The sequence below is a fragment of the Lithobates pipiens genome, unplaced genomic scaffold (genome assembly GCF_037356315.1).
Source record: "Lithobates pipiens isolate NorthernLeopardFrog02 unplaced genomic scaffold, aLitPip1_a1.2 Scaffold_22, whole genome shotgun sequence".
In the NCBI taxonomy this organism is placed as follows: Eukaryota; Metazoa; Chordata; class Amphibia; order Anura; family Ranidae; genus Lithobates; species Lithobates pipiens.
The window spans coordinates 46,373,707-46,396,367 of NW_027507784.1; the positions used below are offsets into that span (position 1 = coordinate 46,373,707).

The 22,661-nt window shown below is 40.7% G+C and overlaps 1 protein-coding gene across 9 annotated transcripts in view; it reads left to right on the forward strand.

Moving 5' to 3' along the window:
• LOC143923729 (uncharacterized) overlaps positions 1 to 22,661 on the forward strand; it is a 179,262-nt gene that overhangs the window by 79,462 nt on the left and 77,139 nt on the right. For all 9 annotated transcript variants that reach the window (XM_077447542.1, XM_077447547.1, XM_077447548.1 and 6 more), the window contains exons 9-10: positions 9,382 to 9,726; positions 13,940 to 14,233. In XM_077447542.1, coding sequence (XP_077303668.1) covers positions 9,382 to 9,726; positions 13,940 to 14,233 — 639 coding nt within the window. The remainder of the gene's footprint in view (positions 1 to 9,381; positions 9,727 to 13,939; positions 14,234 to 22,661) is intronic.

The following is a 22,661-nucleotide window of genomic DNA, read 5'->3' on the forward strand; positions in this document are numbered from 1 at the left end:
AACTTCTATGTTTTAAATACTACACTATGGCGGTCCCTCTTAATCTATTCCTTTGAGTTTACCTGCCATTCACGAGGAAGTTAGAGGAAGTTAGAGAAGTCTCCTAAAGATTGTGTTACACAGCCGTTTTCTGCAATCATCCTGGTGTTCATCATTTATATTGCTGTTCACTCACAGCAGTGAGGTAATTGCATAATATTCGCTTTTTTGCACGGATCATCACGGATGGATTAATTGCCCAGCACGCTGCACGTTTTACTTAGTGTATTTACCGGATTGCATGATCTGACTGTGTATGGGACATTTACCTTCAATCACGCTGGTCACTTGAATTGAATATTTTATATTTTCCTTTTTTTTACCTGTCTGTGCTCCATTTTATACACTTTTTGATAAGTATATTCACTTTTTAAATTTTTTTGGTTTGTATGACAAATTTGCGTTTTTTTGCACATAAAGTCACTTTATGGTCCTTGCACCAGTTATCACTTTAACGTATACCCAGAACTTGTCTTTGCTTCACTATATACATTTTGTAATTAAGTTTACACACTTCATATATGTATTTTGGTCTATATGACAAATCTGCGTTTGTTTGCACATAGAGTCACCTTATGGTTTTATGCACCAGCTATCACTTTTATATATGCACAGAAGCATCACTTGATTAATTTATGCACAGTTGCACTTTATTTGATAATCGCATACTTGTGGCCTATCGCGATCATTGTATGGTTGGAAATTAGCGCATCACATCCTTTATTTCATTTTTTTAGTGGTGAGAGACAACTCATTTAGTGATTGCAGCTTTTTTCCATTAGTTACTTTTCTATTTCCCATAGAGCGCAGAAGTTTCCAAATATACACAGTACAAGTTTACATAAACTTTTTTCCTTCCGCTGCAAATATGGAGGTCTTCTCTTTTTTAGAAAAAAGAAAGATCAATTTAGAAGAAGTATTTAATGCAACCAACATAGAGACCAAATCTAAGAATAATAGTGTGGAGCAACTTACCAAAAAACTGAGATATAATATGGAAAAAAGAGTGAGCTTATGGTGGGACACCACTACCTTCGAACAATACCTGAAGGATGGGTTAGTCCCTAGACGGCTAAGGTGGGATGTACCACCCAATGATGGATTGATGGACCAGGAGTCAATAGATGAATGGTTCAAATTCTTTAATGAAAAAGGATTGGAGCTATTACAATTCCTGATTAAAAGAAAACAGAGAAAGATCAGGATGGTTGAACACAATATTGAACAAATAAAAAATGATCTGGAGATACACAAAGATTCTGCGGAATTCCTCACTCTGACAACACAGCTTAACAAAGACCTGATCAAAAAAGATAAAGAGGTCCAAACAAGGAAGAGCAAAAAATATGCTAGAGACATGGGGGATTTTAAAAACGATCAGGTGTTTAGGTGGCAGGGCCAGTTGGGACGGTTAGATCCCATCTCTGCCTACTCAACACCTGAGAGACCTGTAAGAATAGAGACTCTATTACCTCCAACTAACCCCACTGCAGTACCTTATATGGCACCATCTACAAGTGGACAAACAAGAAATGTATCCAATGAGTCTCCAATGAGGAATAGACCCAATGTGGGACAGAATTATTCCAAACAATCAACACCCCAATATCCAGAGAAAAGGCCTCCGCACAATTCCCATACGCCAAAAAAGGGGTGGAAAAAACCCCACTGGAAAAAAGCCCAGAATAAGAGGGCGAATCAGGATGACCAATGGCATCACCCCTCTTATGAACAGCCTCGAGCCCCCTACTATCCTCCTCAAATAAGGAATCCTGCTCCATATTACGATCAGAATCGAAGAGAGAGAGAGGATTGGGGTCCAGCACAACCCTATTATCGACCCTATGACCATTATTCAGTCCGCACCTACAATCATTATGCACCATTAAGGGACTATCGAGAGAATGAAAGGGAAGATCAGTATTATCAAACCTACTATCCCGATCCAAATGCAAACAGGGCTTTTTTAGGAAGGGGCCCGGATCACCATGCTCCGAGGGTGAGGGATGTGCAGAGAGACAGAGAACGAAGTCCAAAAAGAAGAGAGGAAGAAGAGCAGGAGCGAGAACTCAAGCGAAAAAGAGAGTAAAAGGAGAAGGTGTATTCAACTTGAGTGGCATCTCGCTAACAACGGAAGAATTGGCAGTACTAGACAAAGGCCTCAAGTTTGCCCCAAAAAAGAACCTGAACAAATTCGAGACCTATGTAAACATTCAGAAGTATGTAAGGGGCTTAAATATGAAAAAATATTTTTTGAACAACCCCAGAACTACTTCTGTCCTCCCATCTGATGACATCAAACATAGCACTTTTAAGAATAAATCTATTTTTAACCCGCAAATCAGTAATAACAAATTTGTAGACGTTTTTAAGAAAATTGTTGCAGAAGATTTAAAAGACCTTGACACTAAGAAACATACAGAACCGAATTATATGAGATGTGGAATGAAACGCCTCAGTGAGCGGAAAGATATAGTGATCCGCCCAGCGGACAAAGGTGGGGGCATTGTAGTCTTGTCCAAAACGCAATATAATGATAATATGGCAAAATTGCTGAGCGACACCAAGACCTATACTATTTTACCAAAAAACTCCATCTTCAGAGGAAGAAAGGAGCTTGAGCTTGTAGTCCATTTGGGTTTAAAAAAAGCAATTTTGAGCAAAAAAGAAGCTCAATACCTCATACCAGAAGCAGCAAGAACACCTATTATCTATTACTTACCTAAAATTCACAAGGACAGGACCAACCCTCCACCTAGACCCATAGTAAATGGGATAGATTCCCTCACTTCAAGGATGGGATCCTACATAGATAACTTTCTACAGCCGACAGTACAGAAGACGAAGGCTTATCTCCGTGATACTAAGCACGTTTTACAGATTTTAGAAGAGCTCACACATGATGGACCTTTTATTCTAATTACGGCAGACGTAACTTCACTCTATACCATAATTCCCCATCATGAAGCATGCGAGGCTGTGAAGTGGGGTCTGAGAAACCACTCCGACCTCACTTGCTCTCAACGAAAATATTTAGTTAAATGTCTCGACTTTTGTTTAAAAAATAATTATTTTTGGTTTAATAAGACATTTTATCACCAAACCACAGGCGTCGCCATGGGGGCTAAATTTGCCCCTAGTGTGGCCGGTTTATTCATGGCTAGATGGGAAGAGAACACAGTATTTTCAAACCCACCGAAAGAACTAGTGCTATATAGACGCTATATTGACGATATTTTAATACTTTGGAAAGGGAGTAGTGCCAGCCTTAATTTGTTCCAACAAAAATTAGATGAGAATAATTTGAATATAAAACTTACCTGGAATTCAGATGAGAAGGAGATAGTTTTCTTGGATTTACTAATTGCACAAAGTGACGGGAGAATAGAAACTAAGACACATTTTAAAAGTTAAAAGTTATCTCCCGTTGACAAGCTGCCATCACCAAAACTGGCTTTTCAATATCCCCAAGGGGCAATTTATGCGCCTACGGAGAAATTGTAGCAAAAAAGAAGTGTTCCTTGAACAAGCCGAATCCATGGGACAGAGATTCCAGGAGAAAGGTTACGGCAAGTGCGTAATTCAAGAAAAAATATTAGAAGTGGAGAAGATGGACCGTGAACATCTCCTTAAAGATATGAAAACGCAACATAAAGACAAAAAAGGTGTAGAAGGAGCAATAATTTTGGATTATAACAACCAATATAAAAAAATAGAAAGTATAATCAAAAAACACTGGCACATTCTCTTAAACGATAAAGATTTGCACAAAGTTCTACCTCCTAAACCGAAGTTCATTTATAGACGCGCCCCTAACCTCAGAGACATGCTAGTCAAAAACATACCTGATCCTCCTGTGAATAATTTCACGTTCTTCACTGGGAAAGGTTTATTTCCCTGTAAAAGATGCTTAGCGTGCACTAGAGCAAGTAAACCTAGTAAAGTCTTCGAATTTTTAGCCTCAAGTACCGGTAATACTCACAAGATTAAAGATTTTATTTGCTGTAACACAGTAGGCGCTGTGTACGTTTTAGAGTGTAGCTGCGGTCTGCAGTATGTAGGCCGCACAAAAAGGCCTTTAAAAACTCGATTGAAAGAGCACATACAAAATATACAGAAGGGGTACGATAAACACAATGTCTCTAAACATTTCGCTATTCACCATAACAGAGACCCCAAGCATTTGAAATTTTGGGGTATTGTCCCTTATGTCAGACATTGGAGGGGAGGGCACAAGGTGAGGACTCTAAGTAAGATAGAGTCCAAATGGATATATACCCTTGATACCTTTGCCCCCAGGGGATTAAATATAGAGTTCGACTTGAACTGCTTCATTAGCGATTTTTAGCCCCCCAATGATATACTTTTTTATGTGCGATTTCGTGCTATGGTGCTTTTATGTTCTGTCAATATTTTAATTTTCTTATACCTTTTAAAACGATTTATTTGCATATTGTCATCTTAATGCCATGCGATTTTTAAGCTTATGTTCCTATAATTTTAGGTTAAACATTTTATGCGATTTTATGTATTTTATATTTTTTTAACTTGCTATGTTTGTATCGCATCCCTAATGTGTACGTCATCTCCGTGTCTCCACATTATGTGTATTTGTAATCTGCCCAGTAACCTCCCTTTGGACACTACTTTATTTCAAAATAGAACAATATTTTTAAATTGTTTTTAATTATTTTTTCTGTCTCCTAAATATAGCTGTTTATGTATAGCTTTCTGTATCTATTGATATAAGACATTTTTTCTTACTCATTATTTACCTTCCTTTGCTGACCCAATAAGATATACTAATACCTATTGAGGTTCTCATGTTTGGTGCGGTTCCGTACCTTTATTTTCTAACTTTGGCTTTATTGTTATTTAAATTACTGCTCCAGACGTTACTAAACCTCCAAAAACATGGCCACCTACAGATTTAAAATTAAGCTCCAATAAAATGGCCGCCGGACGTGCTCTATTGCTTCACAGCATTATAGTAACATATAGCACGGTCTATGGCACGGCGCAGTCCGCAGTTATAACTTAATCAGTTCGCCAAACCTAGCATAATGTCCGGCCAAACCCTCTTCCCCCGCTCTTTCGCTCTGCCCCTGTATTTACTCTCCCCGTTGCGCTGTTGTTTAATGCCTTATTTATTCAGATGGGAGGTCACTCAGAACATTCAAGTTTAATTGGCCCGCCCCCCACTAGCATTACTATGGCTACACAGCGGCGCATCGGCATACTAATGAAATGGGCGACGAAGCTCCGCCCAGTACACCTATAAGTCGCTTCCTGTACCCTGTGTAATCATCCCAGTTGAAGTCTCCAAGACGTAACGCGTAGGAACCCGGAAGTGACGTCCATATCCGGTCTTACTCTAATGCTGTCTGTCAGATGTGTTTATATCAGCTTCGTTTGTGAGTAGTTTTTAAACTTGTTTAATAAAACTTCTATGTTTTAAATACTACACTATGGCGGTCCCTCTTAATCTATTCCTTTGAGTTTACCTGCCATTCACGAGGAAGTTAGAGGAAGTTAGAGAAGTCTCCTAAAGATTGTGTTACACAGCCGTTTTCTGCAATCATCCTGGTGTTCATCATTTATATTGCTGTTCACTCACAGCAGTGAGGTAATTGCATAATATTCGCTTTTTTGCACGGATCATCACGGATGGATTAATTGCCCAGCACGCTGCACGTTTTACTTAGTGTATTTACCGGATTGCATGATCTGACTGTGTATGGGACATTTACCTTCAATCACGCTGGTCACTTGAATTGAATATTTTATATTTTCCTTTTTTTTACCTGTCTGTGCTCCATTTTATACACTTTTTGATAAGTATATTCACTTTTTAAATTTTTTTGGTTTGTATGACAAATTTGCGTTTTTTTGCACATAAAGTCACTTTTATGGTCCTTGCACCAGTTATCACTTTAACGTATACCCAGAACTTGTCTTTGCTTCACTATATACATTTTGTAATTAAGTTTACACACTTCATATATGTATTTTGGTCTATATGACAAATCTGCGTTTGTTTGCACATAGAGTCACCTTATGGTTTTATGCACCAGCTATCACTTTTATATATGCACAGAAGCATCACTTGATTAATTTATGCACAGTTGCACTTTATTTGATAATCGCATACTTGTGGCCTATCGCGATCATTGTATGGTTGGAAATCAGCGCATCACATCCTTTATTTCATTTTTTTAGTGGTGAGAGACAACTCATTTAGTGATTGCAGCTTTTTTCCATTAGTTACTTTTCTATTTCCCATAGAGCGCAGAAGTTTCCAAATATACACAGATTACTTGACTGAGTTCCTTAAGGACCCTCAGGTGCAATCCATCTGGTCTCTGTGACTTATTATTGTTAAGTTTTTTAAGTCTCTTTCTAATTCTGTCCTTTGTTAGCCATGAGGCTTCTTCCTGTTACATGTCATGAGGATAAACATTGCAGTTTTGGTTACTGAAGCCCCCCGATTCCCTTGTGAAAATTGAGGAGAAGAATAAATTCAATACCATCTCTCAATCCTTAGTAACCAGATTCCCTTTATCATTCTTTATGGGACCAATATGATCTGACCTCCCTTTCTTACTATTTATGTACTGTACTTAAAGAATTTCTTTGGATTTTTTTTACTCTCCTCCGCTATGCGCCTTTTGTGTTCTATCTTAGCCGCCCTGATTGCACCCTTACATTTCTTGTTGCATTCTTTGTAAAGTTGGAATGCTGATGATCCCTCAGCCTTGTATTTTTTTGAAGGCCTTCTCCTTTGCTTTTATATGCATTTTTATTTTTTACGCATTAAATTTAACCATGTAGTGGATACACATTTACTTGTATTCCTAGATATGGAGTTGTCGTGGGATCAGGAGGGCAGGATAATCTCTAGAACCCATTTTAAGGAGACGATGAGTAATTCCTACTTACATCGTGGGAGCTGCCATCTCCCCAAATGGAAGGACAACATACCCTATAGCCAGTTCTTTCGGTTGCGGAGGAACTGTACTGACATCGCAGAGTACCTGTCTCAGGCAGAGGTGCTAACCCAAACATTTCTGGGAAAAGGATATCAGAGAGACCACATTCGGAAAGCCATAGATCGGTACAGGGATGGGCTGGAAAATAAAGGAAAGTCTGAAACAACTACTGAAGGGTCCCATGACATGTTTTTCATTACTAAGTTTAATGACCAACATTGTGCCATCAAGAAGGCAATTCAGAGACACCGGGCCATTTTGGAACAAGATCCTGCCCTTAGTTGGGTACTGCCAGAAAGGCCCAAAGTGGTGTTTAGGCGAGCGAACAACATCAAGAGCATGATCGTACTCAGTTACATTAAAAACGAACATAAAAAGATCAAAGATATTCCCATTTTTCCTAACATGATGGGGTCCTATAGATGTAAACTTAGTAGGTGTAAGACTTATAAATGTATGTGTCATGGGAAAAAGTCCTTTGTGAGGAAAGATGGACGGGTTTTCGACATAAAACAATTTGCTGTAGTACCTTGTTTTTGATATATGGTTTGAGGTGCCCATGTGGTCATTTTTATGTGGGCAGGATAGTGCGAAAAATGCGTACTAGGTCCAGAGAACATTGTCAATTCATTAAACAGGAAAAAGATAAGCATAGTGTTCCTCTGCATTTTTGTCAAGTACACAGTGCTAGTACAGAGGGTTTGGAACTTTTTGGCATTGAGGCCATACCCATGTCACTCCCAGAGGGAGAAAGGTTCTCTTGTTTGTGCATGCAGGAGACATTTGTGATTTTCAATTTGAATACGATGTCTCCCGATGGCTTAAACAAGGAACTGGAGATTAGTACTTTAATTTAGGGCGTTGGGTATTCAGATAACCCCCTTCCCATTTTCTTTCTTTTTCTTGTTAATAATAATTATTAATTTAGGCATTCCTATGGATATTAGTGGTGTGGCCCATCAGCCAGGACCACACACACACCCATACCAGGGTTGTTTTAATTGAATTCAATCTTAATTCATTTATTTCATCATTAATTACATTTTTATATACATATATAACTTTTTTTTTATTTTCATTACTTTCAAATATATAGGCATTAATACATACCACCTCATCATGAATTTCTTATATGTATATATTTTTTTATGAATTATTAGATGGTTTTTAATGTGTATATCTTAATTTTTCTGTGTGTGTGTATAATTGTTTTTAATAATAGAGTTGACATAAGGTTGCTATTAGCCCTATTTGCTGTTATAAATGTTATATATTTTAGATTGTAAGCTCTAACGAGCAGGGCCCTCTGATTCCTCTTGTACCAAATTGTAATGCAACTGTAATGTCTGCCCTCATGTTGTAAAGCGCTGAGCAAACTGTTGGTGCTATATAAAACCTGTATAATAATAATAATAATAATAATAATAATAAAAATAATAATAATATTAATAATATGTGCCTTTTTTGGTATGGCCCATTTAAGATGAGGTGAATGGGAGGTGATGTAACTCAGAATAAACAGCAGTACAGGGGAGGCCATAATAAGGGAGGCCACGTCTCCGAAACGTGACGTCATAGCAACCCTACAGGCTGACGTTCTGCTGTCTGATTCTCGGTCTCCATCGGCTCTCCCTCCCTCCCCCCCTGGAACCTGTGGGGGGTTGCCATCGAGCGTGTGGGAGGTTGAATCATCGGTACATCTTACAGGGGCCATCCCAGAGATGAGATCATGAACCTACATTACTTTAAAAATGTGTGTGCAATTTATGGAAAACTTTTCCTTAATTGTTTATTAGCGGCCGTGCGCTCTTTTCCTTTCTGTGTTTGCCCAAAAATACTTGCAGCTGTAATTGCAGTGAAAGGTGGTTCTACAAAGTATTGACTGAATACAAATGCTCACCACACTTTTCAGATATTTATTTGTTTAAAAAAATGTTGCAAAACCATTTATCATTTTCCCTCCACTTCACAATTATGTGCCACTTTGTGTTGGTCTATAAAATACATTTATGTTTTTGGTTGTGACATGACAAAATGTGAACAATTTCAAGGGGTATGAATACTTTATAGTGTATATACTCAAGGCACTGTCTATATGTGAGATATATATATATATATATATATATATATATATATATATATATATATATATATATATATATATATATATATCGCACAATCTGGGACCCTTGCCCCTCTTGTATTGAATTGTGTTGTAACTGTATTCTCTCTCTCTCTCGCTCTCTCTCTCTCATTTTCATTTTGAAAGTGTCCAAACACACTGTTGTATTTTGTATAAAGTAACCTCTGTTTATATTCTTGATACTGACAAGTTCAACTCCATATTTTATAGATTTCCCATGGCGGCCGAAAATTAAAGGAATAACTCCATTCATTCTGCAGTTACACCAGGAGGTCACAGTTAGATGTACAATCTCTGGTTATTTCTCAAACAATCTAACAGTGACTTGGATAGAGAAGAAGGGAAATGCTGTGACTGACTGTACACAGAACAGACACAATTACACTATATCTGATATAAGACATGAGAGAATGGCTGATAACTCCTATCAGTGCTCCCCTTCCTTATCCTTCACACCGATATCAGACAAGGAGGATCTGGAATTTATCTGCAGAGTGGAACATCCCAGCCTGGAACACCCAATAGAACGAAGCACAGGACCTCCCCGGGTAAACGGTGAGTTACATATAGATATTAATTTTCAAAATAACACAAAATTACAGCAAAGTTCTGATACGCAAAAAACACAATGCATTTATAGAAGAGAGTGTGACAAAAATGTATGATGAAAAAATGTATGATTTTCTAAATGCATATGCCAGAGAGGCATTTACACTAGAGAATTGGACACCATACATTTTTTAAGCATTGGAATCTCCTACCTAAAAAACTTGTTTCTAAGATGTGGAAATGCACAGCATTGTCTAAAGTAAAGTAATACACAGGCATCTAGTTCTCACTGAGAGCAAAATCAATGTCTTCCATTGCAGAGGCAAGGGCAGCATTTCTTTATATTGCTGGTCACTGATCAGATACCTGACAAAAATTCCCACTGCTGTCCATACATACATTAGAACTGTGTTGGCTTCTTACAAGGCCTCACTGATAAAAGTAAATGTAAACCCAATCACTCAGGAATTTCAAAAACAATTTATTTTTTTTAAAAGCAGAAGGAATCTCTGCTATATATATATATATATATATAATTTAAAAGCCCCCAGGAGGTTTATGCCATAATGTGCTAGTATGCATCATAAATTAATTAGCGCATTATGGCAAACCAACCTATCAAACAAAGCCCAAACTTACCTGTCAAATTTCCATCTTCACCCAGTCTTCCTTCCAGGTTCACTCTATGTGGCTGCTTGAATATCCAGGCCTCGATAACGTCACTTCTATGTATGTACACTGGAATCACTTCATCAGAGCTCAAAACCTTGTTCTCAACTCAGAGTACATTACCGCTGACAGGCTGAGAAGCATTTATGACAGAAAAGACCACTAGGGACTCTTCTGTCATAGAATCTCTACCTGTTTGCATTTTTTTTTAATCAGAGTTTAAATTCACTTTATGCTGCAGCTTTTCCCAGTGATCCTACCCCTATTAACCACCTCCATCCGCACTATAGCCGAAAGATGGCTGCAGCATGGACCTAATTTGCCAGGAGCGCATCCATAGACGTCCTCCCATGCTCGAGCTACCTGAGCGCCCCCTGCAGGGCACGCACAGCGCGCTCTGTGATCAGTGAGTCTATGAGACTCGGCTGATCACAGATCAGAGTAAGGGGTCGATCCCGACTCCTTACCTCGTGATCAGCTGTCAGTCAATGATAGCTGATCATGTGACGAAACAGAGCCAGTAATCTGCTATTTTTTCTCCTCACGCTAAAAAAAGAAGCCGATCATTGGTCCTGATCAATAGAGCCTCTGCAGAGACGTGTGCCCACCAGCGCCACCTACTAGTGCCCACCAGCATCACCTTCCAGTTCCCACAGTTACACCCATCAGTGCCCAGAGTGCCACCTATCAATGTCACCAATCAGTGCCTTATCACCAGTGCTGCCTATCAATACCACCTACCAGCACATATCAGTGCCACCTACCAGTGCCCATTAGTGCCACCTATCAGTGCCCATCAGTGACAGCTATCAGTGCCACCCAGCAATGCCACCCATCAGAGCCCATCAGTGCCCATCAGTGCAGCCTCATCAGCAAATATCAATGAAGGAGAAAAATTACCTGTTTGCAAAGTTTTTTTTTCAAAAATGTCCATTTTTTTTTGTTTGTTTAGCAAAACATAAAAACCCCAGTGGGGATTAAATACCACCAAAAGAAAGCTTCATTTGTGTGAAGAAAATGATACAAATTTTATTTGAGTACAGTGTTGTATGACCGCACAATTGTCATTCAAAGTCTAACAGCGCTGAAAGCTAAGAATTGGTCTGGGCAGGAGGGGGGTTTAAGTGCCCAGTAAGCAAGTGGTTAAGATACCTCCAGTTACAGGTTGACAAAGCCCTGTTTGCCAATTGTTTTCCTGTGTTGTCACTAGATGTGCACTGCTGAAAAATGTGTTTGTTTTTGTTTTAGTTTCTTTTGTTTTTTGTTTTTTTTTCTAAAATTCGGAAATTCTAAAATTCAGAAATTCGGAATTCTAAAATTTGAAGATAAGAAAGGAAAATACGAAAATCTGAAAATCCAAAAATTCACAATAACTAACTGTTAAATCATAAGTATTGGAAATTCCTTTGAAATTTGTCTGTTAGTGAACGTAACGAATACAAATTTATCAGAATTTACGAATTATCCAAAATAAAGAATGCTGCATCTAAACAAATGGAATGGAACGAAATAATAATAATACGTTTCTATTATTATTATTGTTATTTATTATTATTCATTTGTTACGTTCCATTCGTTTAGATACGGCATTCGTTATTACGGATAATTCGTAACTTCAAATAAATTTGTATTCACTACGTTCTCTAACAGCCAAATTTGAAATGAAATTCCAATACCTATAATTTAATAGTTAGTAGTAGTTAATTTATTATTAGTTAGTTATAGCAAATTTTCGGAGTTTTTTGATTTTCGTTCTGATTTTCGTTCTTTTGATTTTTCGGATTTTCATTCTTATTTTTGGATTTCTGAATTTCCAGAATGTAGAATTTCCAAATCTTCAAATTTCTACATTTCTGAAATTTTCAAATTTAGAATTTCCAGATTTCGAATTTTGGAATTTTTGAATTTCCACATTTTCGAATTTCCAAATATTCAGAAAAATTAGAAAAATCGGAAATTCTGATATTTCCAAATTAACATATTTGTCAAAATTTCGTAAAAAAAACGAATTCAGAACTAAACGAATTGCACATGTCTAGTTGTCACTAAGGAGGAGCTCAGGCGTGTTCGCAACCCGCACGTGCAGAGCCCGCCAGGAAGTTGGCACTGCACGCCTGAGCTCATCCTTACTTGTCACCCTGTGGTCATTTCAAAGGTATGATCCACAGTTATCACCATCAGGAAACCTGCCCTAAGAAATGTCATGCACCCAATTTCTGTAGTGCATGTAGAGAGGAAGTGGCTTCAAAGATGCTGCAGGGGATCAGAAGCAATGAAATGCATAAAATGATGAAACAAAGTGATCACAATCATTCAGAATAAAAGACAATTGTATATGATATGTTGTGCTCATAGGTGTGTGCACCCCAAAGCTCAAACACACACGTCTTTCTCTGCAGCCTCAGCTGCTCGGGACAGTGAATGAATGGGAAGTGTTCTGCGCTGAGCGGCTTCTGGTTCATTCACAAACTGAAGCATAGTAAACACAGTTTACTATGCTTCAGTTATAAATGGACACAGTGAGTGCGTTCACGGTGTTCATTTAGAAGAGGAAGGGGCCAGTAAATTACATATTTACTGGCCCCTTCCTCCGCTCTCCACCCTGACGCATACCCCACAGCAGCTGGGGGGAGAGGAGGAAAGCCAGCAGCACTGCAGCATGGGGGGGAACAACAAGGGAGGGCAGGGCAGTAAAGGGAATTGATATCGCACATAGAGGTTGATTTACTAAAACTGGAGAGTACAAAATCTGGTGCAGCTCTGCATAGAAACCAATCAGCTTCTAGGTTTTATTTCCAAAGCTTAATTGAACAAGCCAGAGTTAGTAGCTGATTGACTACCATGCACAGCTGCACCAGATTTTGCACTTTCTGGTTTTAGTAAATCAACCCCATAGTGATTAGGGTGTGCACAGGCACACCTGGCACACCCTCTGCACACGCCTATGGTTGTGCTGTACAAATTAAATGTCATTCAGTTAGAAATTTTAAGATACCAGCTTGGATTCTGAAAACTACATGAATTTATTTAGCCCTTAGGATGATATCATAGAAATTAAGCAACATAGACATGTGCTGAGTGTCGCTGCTTACTGAGCTAAAAAATATGTAAATGTATTATTAATTACAGGTATGTATATAGCCCCATCAGGGAGAACATGAAAACTCCAGGCAGGCAGTGCCATGGTTTGGATTTGAACTGACAGCTCTAGTTCTGTTAGGCAGAAGTGCTAACCACTTAGCCACTGTGCTGCCATATGAATGGTAATTACAGTGGGAGTGTGACAAGGAAAGAATGATCCCCATTCAAATCTGTAATAAACTTGCACAGCTCAGCATGGGGGAAACATATACAGTATATATGGGTGTCCCAGGGGTTAAATGCAGAAAATGACACTACTGGCAGAGTCTCGGTACAGTACTGCTCATGTTTATGGCACATATTTTGAGTCCGGTCATATCTCACATACTGTACAAGAAATTTCTATCTGACAGGACATGTGCTGGCAACAGAATTATTTACTTGTTTTACTTTTTCCTTTCCCTCCCAGTGGCCCCCCAGGAGACGGATATAAAAGTGACCCCTTCTGAATCAGACCGAGTGCTGTGTTCTCTCATTTTAAGGATGTTTTATCCCCAAAACATTGATATAAAATGGAGTAATGTAAAACTCAACATTCCAATTTTACCTTCAACCAAGAAAATTATTCAGACCAATGATGAGAAGCTATTTGATGCTGTAAGTGAGTGCGTCATTCCTTGGAAGTCTCTGGAGTCCTCGGTGCGGGTGACCTGGACACACGACTCTTTAAAGGAGCCTGGGCACCGAGATCTGCGTATAACAGGTACTACAACCTATACAGCTATGACAATGCGAGATATACACAACAAAATAGGATCATTCATATTTATACTTAAGCAGCTTTTCTGTATTTCAAAAACCAATACAGCATTTTGTTTTGAGAAGATACACAATTATAGCAGAATCTGATATATACAATTGTTATTAAAATTAGTTTAGCCCTTTATTTTTATTTTATTTTATTTTTTTAGATAGTGTAAGGAAGGATTAGAACCCACCTGTGTCACATTTTTACCGCTGTCTGGGCCCTATTGGGGAGACTCGCCTTCTCTTTTTGTCCTGATGAGCATTATTACTGAGATAGAAAGTGATGCAAAATCAATATTTTGTAGTTGTCACTGGAAAAGGAGGCGAGGGGACATTTTGCACAGGAATTCCAGTTCCAGTGACGGCTTTTTGTTCCAAAAGATAAATGGAAGGGAAATCTCCCCAATGGGATATATCAGTTTGCAAAAAATAAACTGGAGATGTTAACCCTTCCCTACATTATCAGAAAATAAATGCATTGATAAAATATTTTGGTTATAAATACACTGTAAAAACAGGATTTTTTTCCCCATAGTTACCAACCATATTCAGTGTATTTAATCTAATTGGTGATTGAGAAGTTTTAACATCAGTTCTTACACTGACCATAGGCAGACATGTCCCCAACATGCAGAAAGATATCTACCCTTCTACCCACATCACCAAGTGTCAGGACCATAATATGTACCCAGCAAGGACACTGATGCACTCACAATACATCGATTTGTCTATGCTCTATAGGAAAGAATGAATAGGGGTCCACTCACTGGGGCTCCATTCACACCTGAGAGAGTTTTGCAGCTTGAAGCCTGAAGCTACAAAACGCTGGAGGGTAAAAAAAAAATCAATTATTCTCTATGGAGATGGTTCACATCTCCACTCCAAAACGCCTGAAGCTCAAACAAGTTCTGGAGTTTGTTTTTAGGCAGATTAAAGGCGTTTTTCTTCTTTTTACATTGGTGACCATTTGACCTGTACAAAATCGCGGTAAAAATCGCTGGAATATCACGGTAAAACGGAAAATTGTATACTCACCTTTCCGTAATTTTCCTTTCCTGACGCATCCCATGGCAGCACACACAGTGGGTTGTGACTCCGCCTCCACAACCTGATAGGACTGGTTAGCTATAAGGTTTGAAGAGGAGTCCACCGTTGCATTCTCAGTAACTATCACCTTAGAGGGGTGGGATCCTGTGTGCTGCCATGGGATGCGTCAGGAAAGGAAAATTACGGAAAGGTGAGTATACAATTTTCCGTTTTCCTGACGCATCATGGCAGCACACACAGTGGGAAATAACTCGCTACATGGGAGGGTGCGTTTTAGAAGTTTTCTTTATTTACTCAAGTACAGGATATAGATGAGTTTGATTGAATAATTGATCTCCCGAACTCAACCGTGGTTAATTGAGCCGGATCTATTCTATAGTGAGACATGAATGTGGTTTTTGATGACCAAGTTGCTGCCTTGCAAATAGTCTCTGGTGATACTCTGCTGTATGCTGCCCATGAGGTCGCCATCGCTCTCGTCGAATGCGCTTTCAGGCTTTCCGGTATTGGAAGATGTTGAACTAGATATGCTTTTTTGATGGCTTTAATCAACCATGAGGATATTGTTCTTGAGGAAGCCGCTTGACCTTTTTTGGCGCCATGCGGAATGACTAGGAGGTTTTCTGACTTCCTGAAAGGAGCGGTAGCCTCCAGGTAGGCGGATATTGCAGACTTCACGTCCAGAGGGTGTGGGTTTCCATCTGTGTTGAGAAATACGGGAAGATTGATCTCCGGATTAAAGTGGAAGCTAGAAGCTACCTTTGGCACAAACCGTTCCGAAGGTCTGAGTACGACCCTGTCTGGGAAGAAAACTAGGTGTGGTTCTTTGATTAGTAGAGCTTGCAGCTCAGAGACCCTCTTGGCCGATGTGATTGCAACTAGAAACGATAGCTTTAGTGTCAAGTCCCATAGGGATATTGATCCCCCCGTCGAGAAAGGTTCTTTGGTTAAAGCTTCCAGGACAATCGATAGGTCCCAGGTCGGAAAAATTGGTTTTCTAGGAGGCCTTATTTTTAGGCATGCTTTCTGAAATTGGATGATGAGGGGATTTAAGGCCCACTTGATTCCTGTCATTGCGGATATGGCAGAGACATGAACTTTTAAAGTGCTTGATCTTAAGCCTTTCTCTAGGCCTAGTTGTAGGAATTCTAACACCTGAGAGACTGAAGGAGAAAGGGGATTCCAGGACTGTAGCTGGGCTATTGCAGAAAATCTTTTCCAAATCTTATTATATATGTCGTTTGTCGACTTCTTCCTTGCTTGTTGTAAGGTGGATATTACTCTTAATGAACAACCCTGATCTAGTAACCTTTCCCTTTCAGTTTCCAAGCCGTCAGGTGTAGTCGTTCTGGTGACGGGTGTAGAAATTTCCCCTGTGAGAGCAAGTCTGGGAACAGTGGAAGTGGGAGAGGCTCTTCTGTGCTCAATTGCAGGATGGCCGGAAACCACGGTCTTCTGGGCCAGAAGGGCAACACTGCTATTACCGTGGAAGACGAAGTCCTCAGTCTGGCCAGAAACCTGGCTATCAAGGGCACCGGAGGGAATATGTAACCAAGGCGAAACTCCCAAGGATGGTGGAGACAGTCGATCCCTGTTGCTGCTGGATAGGCGGTCCTTGCTAAGAAGCGAGTGCATTTGCGATTCGCTGGAGTCGCTGCCAGATCTATGTCGGGAACACCCCATTTGTGTGTCAGAAGAGTAAAGGCCTTGTGACTGAGAGACCACTCGTTGTTTGAAATAAATATTCGACTTAGATCGTCCGCGAGTTGGTTGTGAATTGCAGGTACGTATACTGCCTTCAGATCCGTCAGGTAGACTTGGGCCCACTCGATTATAGGTCGTACTTCCCGCATTAGGACTTTGCTTCTTGTGCCCCCTTGCCTGTGGACATAATTCACAGCCACTGTGTTGTCCATACGCAGGAGGACATTCTTCCCTGAAAAGAGAGGACTGAAAGTTAGAAGTGCTTGCCATGCAGCCCTGAGTTCCAGAACATTCGAGACTATCCCCTGTGGACAGAAGGGCCAGCGGCCCTGTGCTCCCCGATCTAGATGATACGCACCCCAACCAAGGTAACTGGCATCTGACGTTACTATTTCTGGGAGTGGATGAACGATAGGACGACGGCGAGTTAGATTGTTGGTTTGAGTCCACCAACGTACTGACTCCTTGACTGCTCTGGTGATTGTTATTTGTTGTGACATGGACACCCCGTTCCATTGTTTTAGGAACGAATTCTGAAATACCCTGGAGTTCCATTGAGACCACTGAACCATTAGAAAGGTTGATGACATTGAGCCCAGAATACTTAAGCATTTTCTTGCAGATAGGTGTTCTACTGATAGTAGCTTTCTCACTTTGCGGATAAGAGGACGAATTTTCTCCTGGGGAAGCCCTACCGTGTTGGATCTGGTGTCCAATTCGGCTCCTAGGAAGACCATCTTCTGCACTGGGACCAGGTTGCTCTTCCTCCAATTCACTATCCACCCGAATTGCTGGAGTGTGGAAATCAGAATTGAACGATGTCGTAGAAGTATTTCTCGGCTGTCTGCTAGAAGAAGAATATCGTCGAGGTAGTGTAGGACTCTTAGACCTCTTTCTCTCAGTAGTGCTATAACCGGAAGTAACACCTTTGTGAAGGTCCTGGGTGCCGTTGATATCCCAAATGGGAGGCTTTTGAATTGAAAGTGTTGTTTGCCTATCGCAAAGCGTAGATACTTTTGAAAGGTTTGATGCACTGGAATGTGTAGATAAGCGTCGGATAAATCGACCGAGAGCATCCAATCTTTCTCCCCTATTGCTAGTAATATTGATTGGAGACTCTCCATCTTGAATGATTCGACTAGAATCATTTGGTTTAACTTCTTTAAATCCAACACGGGCCTCAGGTCGCCTGTTTTCTTTGACACCAAGAAAAGGGGGGAGTAGAACCCCTCTCCTCTCTGCTCCTGTGGAACTTCTATAATTGCTTGCTTCTGGAGCAACTCCATAATGTATCTGACTAAAAGCTTTCGCTTCAGGCGCGAAAAGGGTAGCTTGGTAGATTTGTAGTGGTTTTTTGGCGGTTTTTGCTTGAATTTCCACCTGTGACCTTGCTGAATGGTGGATATCGCCCAGGGTTCTTCTATTTTGTCTACCCAAGTTTGGGCAAATAGCCTCAGCCTCGCACCACCTATTGCGGGCTGGGCATGCGTGGCATCAAAAAGATTTTTGTTGGTCTCCCGGCGCGGTTGTCTTCGATTTTTGGACTCTTACAAAAGAGGGTTGTGTGCTTCGCCAATTCCGTTTGAATTCTTTGCCGGGTCTATAGGACCTTACGTCCCGGTACCTTTCCGGAAGGTGACGTCTGAAAGGCGGATTTTTCTGCTGCTTGGATCTTCTGTCCGATGGTATTAGACCCGATTTTCCCCCCGTGACCTTTGATATTGCGGAATCTAATTTTGAGCCAAAAAGGTTAGTGCCATCATAAGGGATCTTACACCAGCTGGATTTGGAAGTCGCATCAGCAACCCAAGGTTTTAGCCAGAGAGCCCTTCTGGAAGTTACTGAGGCCAGCATTGCTCTTGCTGATGACCGAATAACGTCCACTGCCGCCTCCGCTACGAAATCACCCGCAAGGCTAAGTTCCTGCAGAGCTGAAATAATTTTGTCTTGGTCCGCCGCTTCTGCGATTAATTTTTCAACTCCAGATGTCCAGGAGGTGATGGCTCTACCGACCGCTGCTAGGGCGATTGCGGGCCTACAGGCCCCCCCCGCTGCTGAGTAGGCTTTCTTAAGGTCGAGATCGATTTTGCGATCCATCACATCTCTAAAGGTTACGGCGTCCTCTATTGGTAGGGTTACATGGCGCGCTAAGCGCATCAGTGATGAGTCTACCACGGGAGCAGAGATAAGAGGATTCACTGCTGGCTCTTTTAGGGGATAGAGCTTCGCTAATCTGTTATTTAAGCCGGATTTCTTTTCTGGTTTTTGCCATTCATCTCTTATGAGCTCCTCTAGCTCTTCGATAAAGGGGAAGACCTCAGGGTCTTTTTTTAGGTTAGGGAAGTATTTCCTTAACTTAGGCGGAACGTCTCTCTCTTCCTCCCAACCGATCGCCTCCTTAACCGATTTCGCAAAGGGGTTTATTAACGCAAAGTCAAAAACTGTAGGAGTCAGAGGATCCTCATCCTCTGGGGAGTCATCTGGATCCTGAGGAGAATGAGAGGTTGAGGCTGAGTTAGATGACCTGATTGGTTCATAAGCTGTCACCTGCAGGATCGTTTCCTTAACTGAGTCTCTTATAATATTGGAGGCTTCTCTAGCGTCCGCTTCCTTGTCCCGGGTTGCTTCCTCCAGACAGACTTGGCAGACAAGCTTACTAGGTAATGCTTGCGCTCCGCAGACCCAGCAGGTATTAACCGCAGGACGGGTATGGTGTTCCTCTCGATGTGAGGATGGCGATTCTCTGCGATGACGGGAAGACCTTGACCGACTTCGCCGAGAGTGAGAGTGTCTTGAGGGGGAACGTTCCTTTCTTTTAGAATGGGATGACCCCGAAGACCTGCCAGAGCTACCAAAATGAAAGGTATTAGTGGCAGAGCTCTCTTTTTCTCCTCTTCGCTACTTACCAATCCATACGCCCCCTTACCTTATGGTTCTAGGATGGTCTACTAAGGCAGCGGTCTCCATGAGGAAGAATAGAGTACACCTGTGACCAGAGGTTTTCAGTATAAGAGCCAATGCAGAGTATGGGCAGAAGGTGCAGCAAATAAATGAATGGCAAAGTGCATAAGGATGAAAGAAAAGCAGCTTACCAGAGTTCAGGAGGACTTGTCTTGCAAGGCAGCAGGCTGTGTGCAGAGATCAGGCTGGTAGATGGCGTGGAAGGCACAAGCAGCACTTCAAAACGAAAAATGACATTTTTTAAATAGCCCGCCGTCGCTGGAGGAATGACGTCACCGCCGCGCATGCGCACTGGCCGCCTGCGCCGCCCTGCGCCATCTTGGATGCTGGCAAACGCAGAGGGCAAGGGAGAGTGTCACTTCCTGAGCGCCGAACATCCAGACGGAACCGCCATGATGGAAGTGACACAGCGCCGTGGGACTACAGGGCTCAGCATGCCCAGAGTGGGAAAAGGAAGGAAAAAAAAAAAAAAAGGAAAAAAGAAGGAAGGAAACTGAGGACTGAAACAGAAGGTAGGCAGAGAACGGAGACATGTTGGGGAGCTCAACAGATAGGAAAAGGGGGGAGACCGCTGCAGTTATTACAACCTTTTTAAGGTTGTTGTTGTTTTTTCTTAAAAAGGCTTGCTGCTTAGTAATTTTTTGCCCCTGAGACCACCAGAGTGGGGCTCCCTGCGTTATGGCTCATTTAGAGACCGTACGGACAGGGACTTCCAAGTAGGAGAGGCTGAACCTAGCTGGGGTGGTGCGGTAAGGGGTTCCTTGCTAACCGAACTCGAACGTAATGTCCCATACAGGTGAGGAAAAAAAGGAGAATGCAACGGTGGACTCCTCTTCAAACCTTATAGCTAACCAGTCCTATCAGGTTGTGGAGGCGGAGTCACAACCCACTGTGTGTGCTGCCATGATGCGTCAGGAAAACCTTCTTTCAGTCTGCAAAATGAAACAGCCTGGTAGCTTTTTCAACAGGAAAACATCACATGTTTTTTTACAAATTTCCTACATAAAACTATAGACTAAAATGTATCTGCTTTTCAATGTTGAGTTAAAGTAGGCCCGTTTAACACAAAGAGTCCAATCAGGACCGCCTGTCACTTTTTCAGGGGGACCGTATGAGACTGCCCACCCACCCTTTTGGACCAGCTTACACCTGCCTACCTCCGGTCTACTGAAAAGAAATGGAAGGTGATCTGTACTCCTCTGCCTAGGCGGATTGGATGTGAGGACAGACAGGTGTAAATGGACAGTGGAGTCTGTTTACTCCCAGCAGCCCAAAGAGCATAACAGGCTCTGTCCATGTAAAAGGGGTCTAATTCAGAAGGTTGTAAACCCACCCAAACACTTGTATGGATCAGAAAGGACAGTTCCCCTTCCTGGTCTAGGGCTTAAATTATCTTTTTCTTTTTTTTTATCCCAAGATCAAAAGGTGGCCCCATATGTATCAATATAATCATACAAAAAATGATCAATTATTCATGCAAGTGAAATGATTGAACTGAATAAACACTGCAAAGCAAAGATCCTCCACATTCAAGTGATTTAGTAAGCTCTCAATCGATTTTAAATCTGCCAAGATGATCGGCTGTGATGGAAAAATATCTGCACGTGCACTGGAAACTAATTATAATTCAGATTGAGTAAATTATTGTTTTTATTATATTGTTTACATTTATAACTTATAGATCATCATACTTATTCTTTGGATACGATAGCTATTATTTGGATAAAATAGGTGAAGGCTTCCGAAGTTAAACAAAAACAAACAATATCACACTTGAATGCACCCAAGTTTGTAAAATTGGCATATTTTAGGGGGGCGTACAAAACTGCGTACAGTATTGGGATGATTGGATTATTGGCTGCAATACTCAGAACTCTCACTAGAGGTCAGTGTACTTTATACACACATAAATGGTAATGACTGTTTCTCAAATTATGATATTCTTTTCTGCAGTGCCTGATACAATGTTGCATGAAGCAGTTGCTAATGTTTAACTGTTCACTTGCTGATATATATGCAGCTGTACAATAGGAACAGAACTAATAGAAAACATACATTTGACGTGTTTTTGATGGGAATATGGGTAGAATTATTATTTTTCATGGGGATTATGGGTAGAATATCATGTTAACACCTAACAGTGAACATATTTAACATATTTCTGATAAGAATATGCATATAATTATTTTTCTACATGGGGATTATGGGTGGAATATGTAGTTAAACATACACAAGAACATATTTAACCCATTTCTGGTTCCCGACCGGCTCACGCAGATATACTGCGGCAGAATGGCCCCCCTGGGCAAAATGTATGGGTACGTTCTTATCTTTTTCAACCACCAGAGGTAGGGAACACGATGCGTGTGGCCAGCCGGCACAATCGCTGCCAGACATGCACGAGCACCAGCACGGGGATTTGTGTGTGTATTGTAGTTAAACATACCAAGGAACATATTTAACCTATTTCTCATAAGAATATACATATAACTATTTTTCTACATGGGGATTATGTTTGAAATATTGTAGTTTTTTTTATTGTAGTTGTAAACATATGTAGGAACATATTTAGCCCATTTCCGATAAGAATATGTAAATAATTATTTTTCTACATGGGGATTATGGGTGGAATATTACAGTTAAACAATTTACATAGGAACATATCTGACCTA